The 23,125-nt window shown below is 38.8% G+C and overlaps 1 protein-coding gene across 2 annotated transcripts in view; it reads left to right on the plus strand.

The window, feature by feature from the left end:
• The window catches only part of FAT3 (FAT atypical cadherin 3), a 717,192-nt gene that overhangs the window by 128,031 nt on the left and 566,036 nt on the right, over positions 1 to 23,125 (plus strand). For both annotated transcript variants that reach the window (XM_033205378.1, XM_033205380.1), the window contains exon 2: positions 15,064 to 18,372. In XM_033205378.1, coding sequence (XP_033061269.1) covers positions 15,081 to 18,372 — 3,292 coding nt within the window. In that variant the 5' untranslated portion in view covers positions 15,064 to 15,080. The remainder of the gene's footprint in view (positions 1 to 15,063; positions 18,373 to 23,125) is intronic.

Raw genomic sequence — 23,125 nt, forward strand, 5'->3', positions numbered from 1 at the left:
TGCTCTAAATAGCCCCTGAAGTTCCTGCCTCTTAACATCCTTGACCCTAGAAACACAAACCTTTAAGTTAGCTTAGATAACATAGAAATGATGTGTAAGATCTGGCAACCTGCTAAGAGCTTATTCTGTGTTAGCTGTTTGCTACTGTTTCCCAATTCAAGAAATTTCTTGAATGCCTGGTACTTGATCTTGCAAAAATATGTGTGAGGCAAAGAGTAGTTGATGCCCAAATTTCTGGTTCAAGACATTTAGTCTAAGTAACTTTTTGCCAGTTTTATCATTTGTTCTTTCTCCCAAAAACGTAAAAGTAATGGAAGGATGGTATTGTTAAGCCACATAAGGCTGGGAGCTAACATTTTTCTTTTTGATCTGGAAAATAGTTGTTTTTTTTTTTTTTTTTTTTTTTTTTTTTTTTTTTTTTTTTTTTGAGGTGGAGTTTCCCTCTCATTGCCCAGGCTGGAGTGCAGTGGTGGGATCTCAGCTCACTGCAACCTCCACCTCCTGAGTTCAAACCATCCTCCTGCCTCAGCCTCCTGAGTAACTGGGATTACAGCCACCTGCCACCATGCCCGGCTAATTTTTGTATTTTTAGTAGAGACGGGGTTTCATCATGTTGGCCAGGTGGGTCTCGAACTCCTGACCTCAGGTGATGGTGATCCACTTGCCTCGGCCTCCCAAAGTGCTGGATTACAGGCGTGAGCCACCACTCCTGACGGAAAATAGTTCTTGAAAACAGGAGTATAGTCTATTGGATTATTCAAGTTCAAACCTCGAAGTACTTGCTGTACATAATTTTCTGTTGCTAAATTCTTTATTAATATGATTTACTCTTATAACATTTGCTGCCAAAACATGGGCATTGAAAAGCACATTTCTGGGTTTACATTTGTGGTGGCTGAATGACATTTGTTCATAATGGTCAAATCACTAGAGCATTTTCTCTAGATTTTTTTTTTTAAACAGGGAAATAGGAAAGGCATGTTAAACACAACAATAGAAATCTATTCTAAAAGAAAAGTCAGATCTGAACTCCTTGGGTGGAATAGTTTGGTAAAGGTTAAACAAACTTTCCCTGACTCTTGTGGGACATTAAAATAAATTTCATCTAAATTCTTGTCAGCTTCCCTGTACAGCTGCCCTAAACATCTGCTGTGGATGCTCAAAATTGCTGCTTTCCCCGTTTCACAGTTTACATATGCTGTGTAAACTATTTATTTGTAATACATAATTAGTGGCAATGTGTATACTTGGTTTTAAACTACATATACTCAGGGGTAGACTAGAAGAAAACTATCTACTTACGTACATAGAATGAGGCTTCTTAGTTTAAGGCTTGTCAAAGCAATGATTCTATTTCCTTTGCAGAAACTGTTGATATTAAGGTGAAGCATTTAAAATCTGTTTAGGTTATTGTAGCTTGGGGTAGAATTATGGGAATTATACTTGGTTTCACAATGCGGGGCAGGATTTGACAGCCACTGCCTCGTAAACCATGCTGCAGAGTAAAATGATTTCCTCAAAGTCATGAAAAAGTGAGGCCACTTGAAGGCCTGGGAGGCTGTGGTCTTGGTAGTCATGCAGAGAAAATTATGCGAGCCTCTGGAGAGGTGGCCCTGTGTTGACCTGAGAAGATTAATCTTCTGGGGTCTTAATTTTGTTGGCAGAATAAATGCTTCTGTAAAGAGTGAGATACAAGTCAGGCTGGCCAAAAACTGGAGAACATTAGTCCTTGGGAACAAACGGGGATTCTAGCTCTCAAGGTGACTAATGGCCTTGCTACATGAGAATACTTCCTGAAGAAATCTTGGTTCTACCACCAAGAGGTGATGGATCCTTAATTCTCTGTTGTGGGTGGAGACCTCAGAACCCAGTCAGGTTTACATTGTAGGGATGGAAGTCATCCCAGATCCAGTAGAAGGGAACCCAATTTCTAACCTCAGACATGCAGAGCTGACCTTGCCTGGAGCATGATCCCCAGAACCTCTCAATGGCAACAGAGGAACTCTATGCAGTGCCTCAGCTATGAAAAAATTCCTCTTGGGAATTGCTTTTTTCTATTAATATATCATTGGCTCTACCCTTCCCACTATAGTTGAATTAGTTCCGCTAATCTAGGGTTTCTCAACCTCAATAATATTGACATATTAGGCCTGTAAGTTCTATGTTTCGGGGGCTGTCCTAGGTAGGACATTTAGTAGCATCTCTGGCCTATACCCACTAGATACCAGCAGCATCCTTCTCATTGTGATAACAAAAATGTCTGTAAAGATTGCCAAATGTCCCATGGGGGTCAAAATTGCCCCTTACTCTATGGGAAAACACTGATCTAATCCTATATTTTCTTGGAGTTTCATAACACATTTGTAGTTCATTAAACAACAAATATTTATTGAACACCTACTATGTGTCCAGTAGTATGTATGTTTTGTGTGGGGTAACTGATGTCCAAAGAGAAAGTGCCTTTCTTCATTCGGTTTATAGTCAAGTTGGAGTAACAGATATTAGTCAAATAGTCTTACTAAAATATATTTAGAATAATAGTACGTGTTGCAAATGAAATGAAATGTTCTGTGTGCTCTGAGGACACATAACAGGGGCCATACATAATCTTGGAGATCACATAAATCTGCCCTGAAGAATATGGAAGCTGCAGTGACTCTGTGCATGTTTTCATGATGGGAAATCAGGAAAGAGGAAGCCAGTTGAACTTGGGAAACGTGCAAAGCTCCTGAAGTGGGAAGTGTTCGGCTAGGATCAAAAAAAGGCCAGTGTCGCTGGAAAGCAGAGTGGTTTGAGATAAGCCAAACAAGAAGCCAGGGGCCAGATGCGGTGGCTCATGCCTGTAATTCAAGCACTTTCAGAGGCCAAGACGGGCGGATCACAAGGTCAGGAGATCGAGACCATCCTGGCTAACACAGTGAAACCCTGTCTCCACTAAAAATACAAAAAATTAGCCAGGCATGGTGGCAGGCGCCTCTAGTCCCAGCTACTCTGGAGGCTGAGGCAGGAGAATGGTGTAAACCCAGGAGGCGGAGCTTGCAGTGAGCTGAGATCACACCACTGCACTCCTGCCTGGGTGACAGAGTGAGACTCGTCTCAAAAAAAAAAGAAGCCAGGCTCAAATTTGGTGGAAATGTTTCAGCCACAGCCTTGCCAGTTTTGGTCTTTACTATCCTGAAAGCACGGGAAAGGCATTGAAATGTTTCTGCAGGGCTAGGATTTGTGCAGGTTTCAGCTATGTGGCTGGTTGGTTGTAGCAGGAGTGCTGTGGAGGGGATGAGAGTGGAGATGTCAGACTGGTGAGTGGCTTAAGGCTGTAGGGTTGCTGTCATCTTTTGCACAGTCAAGCAATACCTGGCCCCTTAGTTGTTCTCTCATTCACCTCATTGTCTGTGAACTGCAATCTGCTATGTCTCCATGGCCCTAACTGTATTTGAATTCACTGAGTTATTATGCATTCATTTTCTCTTTGAACTGTCTGCATTGGATTGCTTTCTCACTCTGGCTTTCAGTTTCAAAAATGATACCAGGTTCCCAAAGAGGGGATTGAAGGAGCAAAACAAGCTGATTGCCCTTGGTAACCTCATTTCAAGGATATAACATGACCTAGGAAGTCACTTCATTGGCCATATGTTACCCACCCCAAGTTCTAATTCTTCTTAAGATCCATGTTGACCTGTTCTTAGGAAGACTCTGTGGGTAGTCCCATGGGATGATTGAAGGGGTGACCTTGGTCTCATTAGCACTGAGTACTAATCCAGGCAATGTGGGCTTATATGCACCAGTCAATAATAAATAACTTTAACGGGGACTATGGGAGAGCTGAAGGAGCCAGATTTGTATTTTGCCTTGTTTGCTAAGATGCAGTTGTCAAAATTTGGGATGTGCAGCAGGATTTGTGGAGATCCAGAAGACTAGTTTTCTCTTAGGATGAGCTCCATCAACTGGCTTTGTCTTGTTCTCTGTGGCAGCACCTCTAGGGGACAGCATTCTACTCAGGCCAACTCTGAGGGGCTGGGCGATCTCACACCTGGTCTATTTGTGGCTGCCTTGGGATAGTAACCCTGTCCTGGACCTAGAATGTGAGGCTGAGGTTACTTATGCTGAAATAACTAGCTGGAGGTTCTTGGACATTTTCTTTAAGGCGTGTTGTCTATAAAAATGTCTACAAATGTCCTGTCCCTGTAAGACAATATGTTTTCTTAAGTGACTGTGTAAGAAGAGGATCCCACTGACTCAGGATTCTGCAGCCTCGGGCTCTTTAGTGGAGATGGAGGGTAGTTGAGAGCTGTCCGTGTTGACCTATTCTTAGGAAGAAGGACTCTTTGGGTAGTCCCATGTGGTGATTGAAGGGGTGACCTTGGTCTCATTAGCACTGAGTACTAATCCAGACAATGTGGGCTTATATGCACCAGTCAATAATAAATAACCTTAATGGGGAATATGGGAAGCTGAAGGAACAAGATTTGCATTTTGCCTTGTTTGCTAAGACACTGTTGTCAGTGATGGTAATATCAGGAGACAAGACTGACAAGATTTCTGGATTGTCAGCAAACTTCTAGATTGTATTCCTTGACCCACATGCAAGCTCTTTTAAATCCTTGGAATGCTTATTGCTGCCTATTTCCGAATAATCTTCTTTTCCTCCTCCCATGGTATAATTTCTACCTCTCCGCAGTGTGTTCGTCCTTCTATTAATAAATGTTAAGCTGTTTGGTTTCTTCTTCTCCTTTTTGAGTTCATTCAGATTGCTGCCTGAAATACTGTTTTAGAGTCTCAGTCATTTTGTGATATATTGTTTGTTTATTTCTTGCACAATTATTTTCTCCCTCCTCCTCTCCTGGTACTCATCTGCTCATATCCCAACCTTCATGAAGGCAGACATAGCTAATATTATCCCATTTTAGAGAGCTGAGTGTGTATCACTCTTCTCATTCAATTCATTTTAGCAAATTTTCATTGTCTACCTGCCGTGGATGAACTCTGTGTTGCTGCCTTACATTCTTGGGGGATGTTTAGCCAAATAGACAAGCACTTACAGAACCACCTGCTTGAGCCTGTGTCTGCTTTGTCTAGGGCAAGAACTGTCCCGTGTGTAAACATGGTAAGATTTGGAACTGGATTATTATTCTCTCATAAGTCCTCCACAAAATTCAGGATGTCTTATCATTTATGACATCTTTTTTTGGAGTTTCCATTCTTTGGAAAATGGTCACATGATGATCCTTCAACTCAATGATGTATGGCAGCTCTGCATATGCCCAAGCCTCCGCTCCCCAGCGTGCACTAGCTTTCCCCTTGCCCTATGTCTCCATCTCTTTCTCAACAGGAAAGGGGTGCAACAAGGGAAGGTCCTCTATCTTCTGCTTTCCTGTCTTCTCATTTTACTTTGTAGATCCTCTTTTCCTTGAAGGAGACTCACTTTTAAAGGGGAATGGCAATTGGGATGGCTAAAAAGATGTTAACTTTTGGAAATATAGCAGATGGCAGGGAGTTGGCAGAGCAGTGAAAATCCATTGTGTCAGACTGTAGCAATCAGAGGCTCTCCAAGCACTTTTATTTTCTGAACGGCATTTTGCCCCTCAACTATTGGAATTAACACTATTTATTTGTTCCATTTGAAATGATTTGGCCCCTTTTCTCTTCCAAGCTGTTTTTCCAGAGTAAATGCTATTACTGGAAAAGGTTTTCTTTTCTTTTTTTCCTTTTTTAAAATCTTAAGCATGAGAGAATACTAATATATTTACCCTTTGGTTTCTGTCAGCGAGGCCTACAAGAGAAAAAATGAAATAATGCATTTTTCTGGAATATTTTTATCAGACAACCAAGCATAGGAGCAAATTATATCCTCTCCTTACTTTTTTTTCCTCTTATACCATGATGAATTTCTTTCTCCAGAGAGAGAAGTGATTTTTAAAAGGCTTGAACAACATGCTAATCTTTCCTTCTGATAGCCCCTGGTTGAATTACTCCTGAATTTGAAGCATTTACTGATGAAATGATACTTGACATTAACTAGTGTTATATGGAAATATTTCTAGCACGTGGGGAGAAAATAAAGGAGGGTATTCATAATACTGCCACTGTGTGGCTGAATCTTCCATTTTTCTCAGAACCAACTTGAATTACTCTTGCTTCACGCCGACTGACTTCTTTCCTAAGAGACCACTCTTAGACAGGAAGATTTGCATCATTGGAAAAAGTTAGAATTTAGAGCATTATTATAACGAAAAAGGTTGGCTTTTGGTAATGGTCTACTTGGCTATTTGGCAGAACCAGCTGAAAGCTTTGGTTTGGGATTTTTTTTTTCTCTTGTGGAGAATGACAAAGGTGGTATTATATCCCTGTAAATAAAATACTCTTCTTGTTATAAAGCCATACTCGACTTAGAGCTCAGGGTAGGCAAGCAGAGTTTTCCAGAGAGGTGAAATATGACCTTGGCTTCTGGTTTTATATCTCAGGATATTTTTGACTTGGCCAACTGCTTTTGGCCATTGACTAAGTAAAACTAGATAAGAAAAATTACAAAAATATATGGATGGTTATTCAACTTTGAGAAGATTCTTCTCTTCATGTTAGACCTTGTAGCTCACAGAACTGTGCAAATTCTCTATTTACTTTTTTTCTAATCAGAAATAAATGTTTAGCACAGCAAATTATGGAGCAGTTGTCTCATTCTTCAGTCGAAATGTGGGGATGTGTTTACGTGACAAGTATTGGAACAGTTTCTTCAGGGATAACACTCATCTTAGTTAACATGAGAATTTGTACCCTATGATATGGTGTAGGATGAAGGAGAATAATGAACTAGTCTTTAGAATCTTGGGATTGATTATACCTCACTTCTAAAGCTTTCCAGGCAGCTAGAGCCACAGTGTCTAGCTTAGACTCAATGTTGCCCCAACTCTATTTCACAGAACACTCTTTCTTTAAGACTTTGCAGTATAGGTGTGGGGTATAGGGAGAAAGAAAGGAATTCATGATCAAATAGATTTTTGAAATTGTACCTATTATGTCCCTTGGGATCCCAATTTACATAGCATGATTGTGCATGTAACAGGTATTTACTGAATTCTGACTATGCACCATGGAACTTTAGTAGACAATAAGTGCTGTAGTCCTCACTTATCCGTGGTTTCACTTCCCAATGTCTCACTTGTCCACTGCCAACCATGGTCCCAATACATCAAATGGAAAATTACAAAAATAAATCATTCATAAGTCTTGAATTTCATGCCATTTTGAGTTACCTGATGGACTCTGACTTCATCCCTCACTGTTTCTCCGACGTCCTACTCGGATGGGAGTACTCCCTTTGTCCAGCGTGTCCATGCTGTGCATGTTTTCCGCCCCTTAGTCACTTAGTAGCTGTTTTGTTATCAGATCACCAATCCTGATATTGCAGTGTTTGTGTTCAAGTCACCCTTACTGTACTTAATAATGGCCTCAAAGCTCAAGAGTAGTGATGCTGGCAGTTTCAATATGCTGGAAAGAAACTATATGCTGCTTCCTTTAAGTGAAACGGTGAAAGTTCCTGACTTCATAAGAAAAGAAAAAAATGCTGAGATTGCTAAGACCTAGAGTAAGAGTGAATCTTCTGTCCACGAAGTTGTGAAGAAGAAAACATAAATCTGTGCTAGTTTTGCTGTCACACCTGAAACTGCAAAAGTTACAGCCACAGTGTGTAATAAGTGCTTAGATGAGATGGAAAAGGCATTAAGTATGTGGGTGGAAAACATAAACGGTAACACAAATCGATCGTTGGCAATCGGGTTTGGTTTCAGGCATTCACTGGGTGTCTTGAAACGTACCCGCCTCAAATAAGACTAGGGGAGGGCACTATATCTACTGTGCTTACATATGGAGATTAAAAAGCAGAGTAAATTTTTAGAGGTGACTAAGGATGGGAGATGAGGGAAGTTTATTTTGGAGCATATTAATGGCTCCAGGAAGTTCTACCTTAAGAAACCTCTTTATCTTTGTTCAACTGGTGTTTCCTAAAGTATATTTTAGTCGCCAACCTATACAGAATTAGTGTGTCATGGAACACAGTTTGGGAAATGGTGGGCTAGCTATTTCCACAGGGTCTCTAAGTTTTATGATTATAATTCCTAATTGGACTGATGTTCATTTCATCTTCTCCCTGGAGTCTGCTGTAGAGTTAATGGTGTGTGCTGACTAGCTCAGTCTGCCTCACCAAAAATTGATTACATTTTTACCATTTCAAGGCTGTTTGTTAGATACTATAAGAAGAAATAAGGCCCATAACTTTTCTTCAAGGAGCTTATGGTCTAGTGTATACTTTAAAGATACACATAAGTAACTAATCTAAGGAAGACAGTACTGTCAGAAAGGTAGGTAGAAATAAAATACAGACAATGTTTACAGCAGTGGTTCTCAAAGTGGGGTCCTCTCAAAGAGAGGACCAGCATCTCTTCAGAACTTGTTAGAATTGTAAATTCTCAGACCCCACCCCAGATCAACAGAGTCAGAAACTCTGCAGTGGTACCCACAAATCTGAAATTTAACAAGCTTTATGATGGTTTTGATGCTCTCTAGAGTTTAAGAGTCACAGCTTTAGAAGAAGTGGTGCTGACATTTGAATGGGAAATCTCCAAAATAGCTTCATAGAATTGGTGGGTGGCATTTTATCTAAACCTTCTGAGTAAAACTTATAGGTGCAGATGGATAGAGACCTGCATTCCTAAAGGAAACAAGAGCTGTCAGAGTCAAATTAACAGCAGAGACCTCAGGTCTAGTTTTAGCTTTTTTATAGGCAAACTCTGTGACCTTGTTCAAATCACATAACCTGTCTCAGTCTGTTTCCTCAATGGCTAAACTAGGGTGTTGGGGTAGAAAAGTTTGTGATCCCTTTGGCTATAAAACGCAGTGACTTTATATGACTTTGGCTCAGTATTTCATTATATAATGTGAATAGTGGCATAACCTAAATTATTGTGATTCAAATACTTAGTATATTATCTTATACATTTTCTAGCTACAATGGTTTGTATTTTTTAAAAAATAACCTGCATCAAAGCCTTTTTCTTCTTTTCAAACAGCCATTAGCACCAACCAGAGAGTAAAACTTTATTCCCAAGTATGTCATACGAGCAGTCTATAACTGATTTCAGGAGCAAGGACCCAGAACATAAAGTGGTGCCATGAGAATGGTAATTTGAGTGGTATCAGAATAGGCTGCTCTAGAAGATAGGGCTAAGCAGTATCTGGCTGTTCTGGGACTCATCATTGCAAGGAGAAATCTTGCTTGAACTCCCCAGGAATTAAATGCTAGGTCTAAGGAATAGCTCCCTAATGCAGCTGTAGTTTTCAGAGTTTGAAAGTGCATACACAGGGATTGAAATCGATTACAGAGCTCTGGCAATAGCTTTTGGCCGTGTCACCATGCACAAGTCCACTCTGTGGCATTGACTCTGACCCCTGGCACAAGTTTGTGATCTGTGAAAGGGTAGCTTTCATATTAGGGGTGGTCCCTCTCTGGACCCTTTATCCTTACCTCAGTTTTACTTGTTTTTTGTTTTGTGTTCCTGCTTCTGAAAACCTTAATAATTATGTCAATTAATATTCATGGAATATTTACTATGTGCCAGACACTATGTTAAGCCTTTTACCTGACAGTGGGAACTCTTATAATCCCCATTTTAAAGATAAGAAACTGAGATTAATGAAGCTTTCGATATTAGCCCCAAAGTTACCCAGCCACTAGATGGCAAATCCTGGATTCAACTCAGGTTTGTCTGACCTTTGAGGCTAACATAGCTTTTAGTAAAGAAAAGACATTCTTTCCTTTACCTTTGATGTGTGTGTGTTTTTTTTTCTACTGGAAAATAAAATGTAGAGTAGTTTGTAAATTTTACTCCCTGTGTTGATCCCCAGATTTTGTCTTCTCTAAAATCTGCCTTAACTAATGATAATAGCTAACAATTATATACTATGTGCCATGAACTGTTTTAAATATTTTCCATTTATTAGCTCAAATCCTATTTGGTAGGCATTATTGTTCTCATTTTATAGAAGAATAAACTGAGGTGCGAAGAGGTTCAATAGCTTGCCTGGGGTCGTAAAGCTAGTAAATGACATAGATGGGATTTGAATGCAGGCAGTCAAGTGCCAAAGTGCACGTTCTATAGCCGTTGCATGCTCTGCCTTTGTGTTGGCATTGGCTCTGGCACTGCATACACCGAAGCAGAGACTGATCTTCTATTTGCAGTTTGAACATGGGTCACCTTCTTCAAGGACTCCTGTCAAGGGGACTCTATATTGACTTTGTTCTTTGCTTTACAGCCTAACATAGCAAATTTCTTGAGTATCCTCCCAATTTGGCTAACAGAATTCCCTCACAATAGAAAAGATAGGAAGAGAGGGAATGAAAATGAAATATATTTTTAAAATACATTTTGTAGTGTTCAGAAGTCTCACCAATTTAAGCAGACCAGATTAATGTTGGCAGAAAATAGCTTTATCAGGTTACCAAAGCAAGCATAGGTATCCTGCAGAGCCAAGGCTGTCCCAGAGAGGTAGTCTCTGTGATTGCTGTTCCCTGCCCCCAAGGTCTCTGGTATTTATTCATCCGTGGAAAGAAAAATCTGCATGCCCTTCTGAATCCCACAGTAAGATCCATCCTAACAGAACAGAAGGGCAGGATGGGGAGTCACACCAGGAATGCCTCTGAAAAATAAATGTCTTGAAGATTGATGGCTTGATAATCTCTTTGGAAATTATATCAAAAATTATTGATTATGTTAGTAAGTTGTAGAAAATAGGCTCTGAGGTTGGGAACTAAGTGCTTTCTTTAAAATAATCTAGAAGTAGTAGAATAAATCAATGTGTGGAGCACCTAAAACACTGTAACTATCATATTGGTTTCACAAATAGCTTGGCTTCAATATGGAAAAGGCAATATTATTTTTTAAAAAACCTGAACAGTTGTCTTGGCATACTAAAAAGAAAAGAAGACAAAATTTGATTCTAGAATTTGCTTTGCAAAATTGTACAACATTCCTAGCTTCTAGCACTCATTTATTTCCCAATCAGTGGGAAAACTACAAGGCTTATAAAAATAATTTGTGTCAGATAGGGCTTTTTTTTTCCTGTGCCACAATAAAAATACAAAAGCCTTAAAAGATATTTTGTTTTCAACAACTGAATTGGCAAACTTAGCCCTGCTCAATTTTTTGGTGTTAGGTCTACATTTCAGTACGTGATAATACCACTCCATTTATGCTTGTTTTGAAGTATTTTCTATTTGCATTTAAGACCACTGATTCTGGTTTATAAGAAAACAATTCCAGCAGTGTATCTTGCTGAAAGAAAAATTCACTATGCAAAAGCACCAATTTTTGAATAGTTAAATTGAATGGTATGTTTTCATATTATGACAGCATTCTTTGCCTTGAAAGATTCACAGAATGATTTGTAAAAGTAACTATCCCCTTAGGGCACTTTAATGTTTATTTACAAACAGCTAACTACTTAGAGGAGGAAATAACACCAGGGAGAGAAATATGGTGTCAGAAAAGGAAGAGGCCTCCAACATAATGATAAACCACAGTTCTAAAATTGTAGTGGAACTCAATGAAAACTAGTTCAATTGAACTGTGTTTCAGTTTGGCATTAGCTCTGAACCTGGGAGACTTGAGACCTGGTATTAGGGGAATCTCTTCATTTTATGGACCCTAGTTTCTTCATCTGTAAACTCAGGAGGTTGAAACAGATGATCTTTAAGGCTCCTTTGAACCTGTATAATTTCTTGATTCGGTTTCCTGAAGTAAGATGTGCTTTTTGTTGGGGAATAGGAAACGGAGCATATTAAAGGCATCTGGGCCTCTGGTTACATTAGTACTTAGTGTTCTGTTCAACAAACCAGTGTTGTTTGCTTCCTGTGTGGGGGGTGCTATACTGGGTGCTGGGAATAGAGTTATGTACTTCCCATCAGTTTTCCTTAAGTAGAAGTCCAGAGTGCGAATGAGGGGGCAGACTCAGAAAAGTTCAGTTGAACTGGATTTTTCATGGGGGAAGTTTTCCTGTCTCATGACCATGGAGTCCAGACTCCTTGGGCAAAGGATCAGCAAAATTACTGTTACAGGAAGTCTTCTCAGCATAGAATCGTGAGTAGGAAATGAGGCAGAAACTTTATTTGTATTTTTCTGGAGCATTCTGGGAATGATCCCAGTGTTTCACCTTGAGAAACTGTAACCTAACCTTTGCATTCCCTTACAAGAGACTTGCTTACTCACATGTCCACAGTGAGCCTAAAAATTTCTCCACTACTTTGGAACCTTTTGAGATGATGAAATAGAAGAGACTCCTGAAGCATACAAAATACTACTAAACCTTCTGCTAGTGTACTTCTGTGATCACTAAAGAGAGGTTCTGTTGTTCCCATATTTCAGCTGACTGTACTCCGCAAAGTAGACACTCAAGCACACTGGGATTCGCCACTCTGCTAGGTAGGACATTTGAACCTACTGCATCCAGAAAACCCCAAATGTATCATTTTCTTAATAAAGTTTCCTTTGAAATGACCAGCAGCCCAATAGTGTCTTTCTAGGAACTTACTGAGCAGGGTCACCAGCGGCCATCTGATTTGGTCCCTGACCTAGTTACCAGAGCTGCTGTCCACAGGCTGCCTGTTCTACTTACTTAGCACATGCGATGCCTCTAAAGAACTGCATGTGAAATTAACTTCCTTTGTAGAAACTTACTCCCTTTTTTGGCTTTTCGTTTTTGCTGTCTGTAAATGCCTGTAAAGTCCGTAAATTAAACTTGACTTTTTATATTTGTAACTCCATGTTTTCTACTGGATACTTAAGCAGATGATAGCAGCAAGATATCTTACATTCTCAGGCAGAACCAGCATTTACATGCTCAAGGTTTCACTTCAGGAGAGTCTCTCGTAAGGCGGAGCTAAACAAAAAAATAGGAAAGCCTTGTGGGGTATGGAGAGAGCCTAAGCTCTAATCTAGAGTTTGCTAGACTCTATCAATGACTATTAAATTTAGACAGTTTCCACAGTTTTATAACTATGTGGGTTAAAAGATAAAGACTTTTTCCTATTTTAGCCAGTAAAATTAATCAAGGAGAGGGGAGGAAGGAGGTATTCAACAAGAAAAAGTTAAGTCTATTTAGAATTAACTAATAAAGTCTAGATAGGAAAATGAGGTTTTATATTCTCATTAACAAAAAGGTTATAATAATATGTGCCTTGCTAATCTTGGATATGAAAGGGTTTTATAAACCATAAATATAATTTGTAATATTTTAATATGTTAAACTCCTATAGGGGTTTTTTTTTTTTTTTTTTTTTTCAGTTTGCAGCCAATAATTAGAACTACATTAAAACCAGAGAGGAGATAACCAAAAAGATATGCTGGGGGCAGGGATGGGTTATGCTTTTTAAAATCAATGATACATGTTAACTATTTCATTAGAATTAAATTATGTCATATGTGCTTCTAGGATCCTTAATTATTTCATTCTTGCTTGCAGGTAATTTTGAGAGAGTGATTGTGTGATGGGGAAAAGCATGGATTTTAGGGAAAGATTAAGGTCTGAGATCCTGCTTTGCTATTTGCTGGCTGGGGAACATTGCTTGGGCAAATGTCTCAACTAAGTAAGATTAACTTCTCTGACCCTCAGTTTTCTAATATGTCATTGGGTAAAATGGTACCTATTACTTAGGATTGTTGTGAAGATTAAATATAACAAAGTGGAAAAATGACTGACACAGTGCCTACATCATTGCATGCCTGCAAAGAAATTCATTTCCCATCTCCTGTCATCTTCACATTCCCCCTGTAGAGGAAGAAAAGGAGAATATCAAGGGCTTGCAGAGTGTAAGACTGAACAGAAGAATTAATATTCGGGGGTTCTAGAAGTCTGATCCTTTGGGTATGAATAGACTTAATTTTTTCTTATTGAATACCTCCTTTCTCCCCTCTCCTTGATTGATTTTACTGGCTAAAATAGGAAAAAGTTTGTATATTTTAACCCACATAGTCATGAAACTGTAGAAACCGTCCAAATTTAATAGTCATTGATGAAAGTAATTGGAAGTATCTCTTGTGATTTCCTAAGTTTTTCTTGCAAGTAATCACTCTTACCTCCCTTGTTCTGAATAGTTTGGATATCACTCCAGTCATATAACTCCTTAGGGATTATTGTCTCTGCTTTGTAACTTGACACTTTGTTCATTTTCATGGCATTACATTATGTATATGCCTTGATCAGTTTAAAAGTAAGCACAATGAAAGATGGTAATACCTTGAAGCATTTTTAAAAGATTATAATTATAAAATTAATTATATAACTACTGATGAACAATGTTCATTGAAGAAAAATTAGAAAATGCAGATATGCCACCAAATCCCGCAACACAGTTAATCCTTTTTAAATATAAAGATTCAGTTGCACATATAGATGTTTATATAATAATAGAACTCATGCTATATATACTGTTTGATGGCCTGTTTTTCCTTAGCATTACATCTTACTGCATCTGAAAATGCACAACTTTTATATCTCTATTTTTAATGACTGCATATTATTTTATTTTATGAATACATCATGAGTTATTCAGTCCTCTATTGATAGGCATTTAGCATCTCTTCATTTTTTTTGTTACCTTAAAATGTGCTATAACAGATACTTGTTTAAATGTTTCTATAGGATCATTACTACAAAGGCAGTTCTAAGTCAAAGGTAAATGCACTTAAGACCTCCAATATATACCTCTAAATTGACCTTCAGAGTGTAAGACATCTTGTACCAATGAACAACCCTGTCAGCAGTAAAAAAGTGTTATTTAACAAAGTGTCACTTGAAAAAAATTCTTACAAGATTCGGCTAAATTCTAGTAATCTTGGGTTCCTCATTACCTAGTAGTGGCAAGGTTTCTAATTTTTTCTTATATTGCTGTTTTAGTCAAAAGATTTTATGATAAAGTTTTGAAAAGCATGGTTTCCTAATAGTTATTTCCCACTCTCCCACTTCTTCTAGGATGGTTAATTTGTATTTTCTCTCTCTCTCTTTCTTCCCCTCCAGGATGGAAGTATGATGTGATGGATATAATTATGGGACACTGTGTGGGCACACGGCCTCCTCCTTGTTGCCTCATCCTCCTGCTTTTCAAGCTTTTGGCCACCGTCTCCCAGGGGCTGCCGGGGACTGGGCCCCTGAACTTCCACTTCACACATTCCATTTATAATGCTACCGTGTATGAGAACTCAGCAGCAAGGACCTACGTCAACAGCCAGAGTAGAATGGGCATCACCTTAATAGATCTGTCCTGGGATATCAAATACAGAATAGTGTCCGGAGACGAGGAAGGGTTTTTCAAAGCAGAGGAAGTCATCATTGCAGATTTCTGTTTTCTCAGAATAAGAACTAAAGGTGGCAATTCTGCCATATTAAATAGGGAAATCCAGGATAATTATTTATTGATAGTAAAAGGTTCTGTCAGAGGAGAGGATTTGGAAGCATGGACCAAAGTGAATATACAGGTTTTAGATATGAATGATCTGAGACCTCTGTTTTCACCCACAACATACTCTGTTACCATAGCAGAAAGCACACCTCTAAGGACTAGTGTCGCCCAGGTGACTGCAACAGACGCAGATATTGGTTCCAATGGAGAATTCTACTACTACTTTAAAAATAAAGTTGATCTCTTTTCAGTTCACCCCACGAGTGGTGTCATCTCCTTAAGTGGCCGATTAAATTATGATGAAAAGAATAGGTATGATCTGGAAATTTTGGCTGTGGACCGGGGAATGAAACTGTATGGAAACAATGGAGTGAGCAGTACTGCAAAGCTTTATGTTCACATTGAGCGCATAAATGAACATGCCCCAACAATCCAGGTAGTCACTCATGTTCCTTTCTCATTGGAAAAAGAGCCGACATATGCAGTAGTGACAGTTGATGACTTAGATGATGGAGCCAATGGAGAGATCGAATCTGTTTCCATCGTGGCTGGGGATCCTTTAGATCAGTTCTTCCTGGCTAAGGAAGGAAAGTGGTTGAATGAGTACAAGATTAAGGAGAGGAAGCAGATTGACTGGGAGAGCTTTCCCTATGGCTACAATCTCACTCTTCAAGCAAAAGACAAGGGATCTCCTCAAAAATTTTCAGCATTAAAGGCAGTCCACATTGGCAACCCCACAAGACACACTGTCCCTGTTAGATTTGAAAAAGAAGTGTACGATGTGAGCGTAACTGAATTTTCCCCTCCTGGTGTCGTGGTTGCTATAGTAAAACTAAGTCCTGAACCGATAGATGTGGAATACAAATTATCTCCTGGTGAGGATGCAGTGTACTTCAAAATTAATCCTCGGTCGGGTCTGATTGTTACAGCACAGCCACTGAATACTGTTAAGAAGGAGGTTTATAAACTGGAGGTGACAAACAAGGAAGGAGATTTAAAAGCACAAGTCACCATCAGCATAGAAGATGCGAACGACCACACCCCAGAATTTCAGCAACCACTCTACGATGCTAATGTGAATGAAAGTGTTCCGGTGGGAACCAGCGTTCTAACAGTTTCAGCTTCTGATAAGGATAAAGGGGAAAATGGGTACATCACCTATAGTATCGCTAGCCTGAATTTGTTACCATTTGCCATTAACCAGTTTACAGGTGTTATTAGCACAACTGAAGAATTGGATTTTGAATCCTCCCCAGAAATTTACAGATTCATTGTTAGAGCCTCTGACTGGGGTTCGCCGTACCGCCATGAAAGTGAGGTCAATGTGACTATTCGAATAGGAAATGTCAACGACAACAGCCCTCTCTTTGAAAAAGTGGCTTGCCAGGGAGTTATTTCATATGACTTTCCGGTCGGTGGACACATCACAGCAGTCTCAGCGATCGATATCGATGAACTTGAACTTGTAAAGTACAAAATAATTTCTGGAAATGAACTTGGCTTCTTTTATTTAAACCCAGACTCTGGTGTTTTACAGCTTAAAAAATCACTGACAAATTCTGGCATTAAAAATGGCAATTTTGCCCTCAGAATTACAGCAACTGATGGAGAGAATCTTGCAGACCCCATGTCTATTAATATTTCCGTCCTACATGGGAAGGTGTCTTCAAAGAGCTTCAGCTGCAGAGAAACTCGTGTGGCTCAAAAGCTGGCAGAGAAACTACTCATTAAGGCAAAAGCAAATGGGAAACTGAATCTGGAAGATGGATTTCTTGACTTTTATTCAATTAATAGGCAGGGACCTTATTTTGACAAGTCTTTTCCTTCTGATGTGGCTGTAAAGGAGGATCTGCCAGTTGGTGCTAACATTCTGAAGATTAAAGCCTATGATGCTGACTCTGGCTTTAATGGAAAAGTGCTATTTACAATATCAGATGGAAATACGGATAGTTGCTTTAATATTGATATGGAAACTGGGCAGCTGAAAGTCCTTATGCCTATGGATCGAGAACACACAGACCTCTATCTCCTTAATATCACCATCTATGACTTAGGTAATCCACAGAAATCGTCATGGAGACTGCTGACCATCAATGTGGAGGATGCTAATGACAATAGCCCAGTTTTTATTCAAGACAGTTACTCAGTTAACATTCTTGAAAGTTCAGGCATTGGTACTGAAATCATTCAAGTGGAAGCCAGAGACAAAGACTTAGGTTCTAATGGTGAAGTTACTTACTCGGTCTTGACAGATACACAGCAGTTTGCCATCAATAGCTCAACTGGAATCGTTTATGTAGCCGACCAGTTGGACCGGGAATCCAAAGCCAATTATTATTTGAAAATAGAAGCCAGGGACAAGGCAGAAAGTGGTCAGCAACTGTTTTCAGTTGTCACTCTTAAAGTTTTTTTAGATGATGTCAATGACTGCTCCCCGGCTTTCATTCCCAGTAGCTATAGTGTGAAGGTTCTTGAAGATCTCCCTGTTGGCACTGTCATTGCTTGGCTTGAGACCCATGATCCAGATCTTGGATTGGGGGGTCAAGTACGCTATTCCTTGGTCAATGACTATAATGGGAGATTTGAAATAGATAAAGCAAGTGGGGCCATCCGCTTGAGCAAAGAGCTTGATTATGAGAAACAGCAATTCTATAACCTTACTGTGCGGGCCAAAGACAAAGGGCGGCCTGTCTCTCTGTCATCTGTTTCCTTTGTTGAGGTGGAAGTGGTGGATGTCAATGAAAACCTCCACACTCCCTATTTCCCAGACTTTGCTGTTGTTGGATCTGTAAAAGAAAACTCACGCATTGGAACAAGCGTGCTGCAGGTGACTGCTCAAGATGAAGACTCCGGAAGGGATGGAGAGATCCAGTACTCCATCAGGGATGGCAGTGGTCTTGGAAGGTTCAGTATAGATGACGAGAGTGGTAAGTGTAATATTTTGTGCCAAGAGTATTGTTTCAACTCTTTTAAATGGTCAACATTGGAAAAGTAAAGGAATGTTAGGCCACTAAAATAGAATGACAAGTGAGGTTGCATTTGGTGCAGAGACGACGCACGTAGATGCTTTTTCTTAGAATGTTCTGGTTTGTTAGAAGATCTGTTTAGACACTAACAGCTGGGGTTTCCAGTGGGAGTCCTGGTTTGTTTTGTTTTGTTTTTTCTTGCTCAGCACTACTGCTACCAGGTCATCTTTTGATAAGGCTAAGTAATTGTCACTTCTGTTGATTATACTCCTGACCCTCTCTAAATGAAGGAATCTGATAAAGTAAATTACATTTGAATTGGCTTTAAGTTAGAAGCGTGAAATGGATTTTCAAATGGATCTTATATAAGAATCTTTCCCTTTACAGTAAGGCTTTGCAGAAGTGATATTGCATTAGTTGCTTGGTCTTTTATCTTTCATGGGTTCGTCTGGTCCTTGAACAATGGGCATTTGCACTCTGTACCTCCATTAATATAAGGAGGTGTGCTTCTACAAATGCTTTCTTAATGGAATAAATGACTCTTGCTATGAATTTTATTTATAAAAATTGATTTTAAGAATTTATTTGTAAGGGGATTTTTTACAAAACGTTTAAAAATATGGGGCAAAATTGTTCCAGTATTTTTATTGCTTCTGGCTTACTTTTTAAATTATTCATTCATAGATAAAGATACAGGTTTTTAGAAATACTTGTTATTGTCGCTATTTGTCTTTAAAATGTTCATGTGCCTGGACACATGCATGTCTCTGTGTATGTGTGTGTTTCTGTTCCTTTGTTAGCACTGTGCATTTCTCTAGACTTTAGATTGTAGACATCTCAAGTGAGGGCCTGTGTCTTCCCTAGTCTTGTTTAAATGGTAATATTAGCACCTTACCATTTTCAGAGCTCATTTACATACATTAGATACTTATCCACAATATTCATAGAGTGTTTTTGCTCCCTTAGTCAGCTCAAGCTGCTACAGCAAAAAACCACAGACTGGGTGATTTAAACAACAGACATTGATTTCTCATAGTTCAGGAAGCTGGAAGTCCAAGATCAGGGCACCAGCACAGTCAAGATGAAGGCCTTCTTCTGGGCTTGCCAACTACCAACTTCTTGCCGTGTCCCCAAATGGCAGAGAGAGCAGGCTTTGGTCTTTTTCTTCCCATAAAGGCACTAATGCCATCATTAAGGCTGTACCCTCATGACCTCATCAAAACTTAACTTCCTCCCAAAGGCTCTGTCACTATATAGCATTACATAGGAGTTTAGGGCTTCTGAGTATGAATTTGTAGGGGACATATATGTACATTCTGTTCATAACAGTCCCAGTGATGATGATTAGAACAGGTGGTAGGAAGGTATCCCTATAGACATACTAACTGTATATCCACAATACCAGAAAAATGATTTAAGAAACTATATTAAATATTAGGTAGCAAGAAAGCTGTATGTACCATCTCAAGTTTAAACTAGAGCTTTTGTATACATAGGCTCTAATTATGGCCAGTGTAAATTGTAAAATTGGTCTTCATAGCTATAGTAGATTAAAAAGTCAATGTTAGGAAATTTCACCCTGACTTTGCCACATACTATATGTTATCATGTATCCCTTAAAATTTGGTTGTAATATATTTCTGCCTTTTAAGTACAAAATGTTAAAAGAGAGGAACTAGCCTTTTCCGAGTGCCTACTCTGTACTAATACTTTACTACTAATAATAATGAGTTCATTGAGTACTTACAATGTGCCAGACACTGTACAGAGGGTTTTATAGACAGGTCTTATTTAATTCTTCCAACAGCACCATGAGGTGGGACTGATAATTACCAACTCATGAACTGAGGTTCAGAGAAGACATAGAATATGGAGCCTACTTTCAAACTTAGCTTCGTGTAACTGCAGTGTACCTTGCTCTCACCCATCTCAAGATAAGTTGGAATTTCCTTGCATGTTCCCAACTACACTGAAATTTGGTGTTGAGCTAAAATCTGTAAGGCAATAAAGTATTAAACAGGTTTCAAAATCCTTGCAACCCTGGACTTATTGACTAATGGTGCTGGTCATTGATTAACCTTCCTGATTTCTTTATAGTCCCATTGTTTTTATGGCTCTCTAGTGATGAACTTAGCTTTGAGACTCAGGTAAATGTGGGTAGGTAGGTCATAGGAAAAGTTCGAACTGAATCATTCACCACTGCTATATAGATGACTACATCAAGTCATACCGAGTTGTTTTTTTCTTTAATCAAGAAGTTGCATTTTGGTTTACCTGATACAGTGAAAAGTAGGAACAATTTGGTATTAGTGGCCTAGATTTTCCCACAGGTAACTTGCTACAATGTTTCTACCTTCGGTGTTATTTAGAAAAGATATGTATTTGCATTTGCTCCATTATATTCTGAATATATATATATATAATATATATATATATATATATATATATATATATATTTTTTTTTTTTTTTTAAAAAAAGCTTTAATTGGCCAGTCATGGTAACCCATGCCTGTAATTCTAGCACTTTGGGAGGCCAAGGCAGGTGGATCTCTTGAGCTCAGGAGTCCCAGACTAGCCTGGTCAACATAGTGGAATTCCATCTCCACAAAAAAATACAAAAAATTAGCTGGGTGTGGTGGTGCATGCCTGTAGTCCCAGTGACTCAGGAAGCTGAGGCAGAAGGATCACTTGAGTCCAGGAGGACGAAGCTGCAGTGAGCAGTGACCACACCACTGTACTCCAGCCTGGGTGTCAGAGTGACACCCTGTCTTAAAAAAAAAAAAACAATTAAAAATAAAAATAAAAACTTTTGTCATCAACTATACTAATGCCACTTATATTTTCACATTGCTTTGTGACTTAAAAACCTCTTTCCTATAAACATTAACTCCTTTGAGTTAAAAAGTAGCTAAGTGAGTTTATAAGGTCACATAGGTTTTAGAGGATATAAGCTGCATCTTGAACCCACATCTCCTCAGTCCTAATCCAGTGCCCTTTCCTTTCAATTCTTACATGTTTCTGATTTTTTCATAGTTTTAAAATTATAGTAGCAATGTCTTTCCTCCTTTGTTATTTCATTCTGTTCCCTTCTCTTAGAAAACACAACTGGGTTTTTTCTCTGTATTACGGGAAAAAAGGTTTGGGCTTGTTGAGTTTTCTTATGAAGATTAGAGTGTCCATAGAATCTTAACCATCTTTCTTTCTCTCCTCTCAGCACTTGTAGATTTTAGAATCTAAGCCCAAGGAGCTGATGAGGAATGACCACCTGGACTTGTTTCCAGGTGATGCTAGGGCTAAAGAGAAGTTTGGCAATTGTATGCCCAATAAGAGAAGCCATCACCTTGGTGCTGTTGAGTTTATGCTACTGTTGAATGATCCATCAGTTCTTTGCTTCCAAGTGCTAAAAAAAAATATGGTTTGAGTTGCTGGCAGAATGAAAAGCTGTTTAGCGCCGTAGCGATTACTGACTCTCAGGTCTAGACTTCCTTGTCTTTATTTAACCTGTGGGCATAGAATGGCCTAGACTTGCTTGGATTTGAGACTTTAAAACCTTTAAGTCAGCTGCCAAAGATTACCCAAGTGTTTGCATTGGTTAGCAGCTCTCAGAGTACACATGAGTCACCTGGAGGGTTTGTTAACAAATGCAGATTCACAGGCCAAATTCCCAATGATTGTCATTCAATAGATCTGGAGTGGGAGCCCAGGAATCTTCATTTAAGCTTTTCAAGCATTTCCTCCTCATGTGGTTTGCAAACACTACCCTAAATTTGCTTGAGCTACTCAGACAGTGGCTACCAGATTATATGTATCTTTTCTGTAAATTATTTTTTCTTAGTTTTTTGAAAGGCAGAGACTTGAGCTCATGTCTTAAATAAATTTCTTTTCTAGTCAAATTTTACAATTCAAATAAATCTTTTATTATTTATTAGTGGTGATATTTTTCTGAATGCTTTCCCAATGGATAAAAATCTATTTCTGTGCTTCAGTAATTGTAGTGCTTAACGTTTTGTGAAAGTGTGTATGCTGGGATTAGTTGATACATTTAGTAGTTTTATGTTCTTGACTTTCTTGGAGCTCTGCGAACCAAACCATACCTTTGAAATTCTTTGCTATGCACAAGCATTTAATAAATGTTTAATAATGTTCACAGTAAATGGATTAAATGGGGGCCTCCCAAACTATAGTGGATTTGATCACGATTTAAATCACTAGTCTGGAAGATGCAATTTAATCGTTTTTTTTTCTTCACAAAGAATGCATTCTTATTATTTGACACAACAGGGATTCATATTCTTGACTACTCAGAGGTTTTACACCATTTTAGAAAGAGCACAGTATGTATCTCAAAATGTAATTTTCTATAAATATTTTGGAAGCTACAAACTTGAGCAATGGTTTCACCCTTTCTATTTATCTGTTTAATTAAAGAAATATTTAATTGAGATGAACAATTTCCAATTGGCACTTTAATCATGGATAATTGGGAAGGTATTTTGCCATCCTTTATTACTAATTGGAGTATTTCTTCCAGTTATCAAGTACCTATCATGTGACAGGCACTGTGCAAGGTACATTTTAGGTACTATTGCTAATTGTCACAGTAATGCAACAAGGTAGGGATCACTGAGGCTTGCCCAGATGGGGTCACACATCTGGTAGGTGTTCGGAGCTAAGATTTGAACTCTAGTGTAATGGACTCAAAATCTCATGTTAT

Source organism: Trachypithecus francoisi, unplaced genomic scaffold, assembly GCF_009764315.1.
Source record: "Trachypithecus francoisi isolate TF-2019V2 unplaced genomic scaffold, Tfra_2.0 Lachesis_group8, whole genome shotgun sequence".
Lineage (NCBI taxonomy): Eukaryota > Metazoa > Chordata > Mammalia > Primates > Cercopithecidae > Trachypithecus > Trachypithecus francoisi.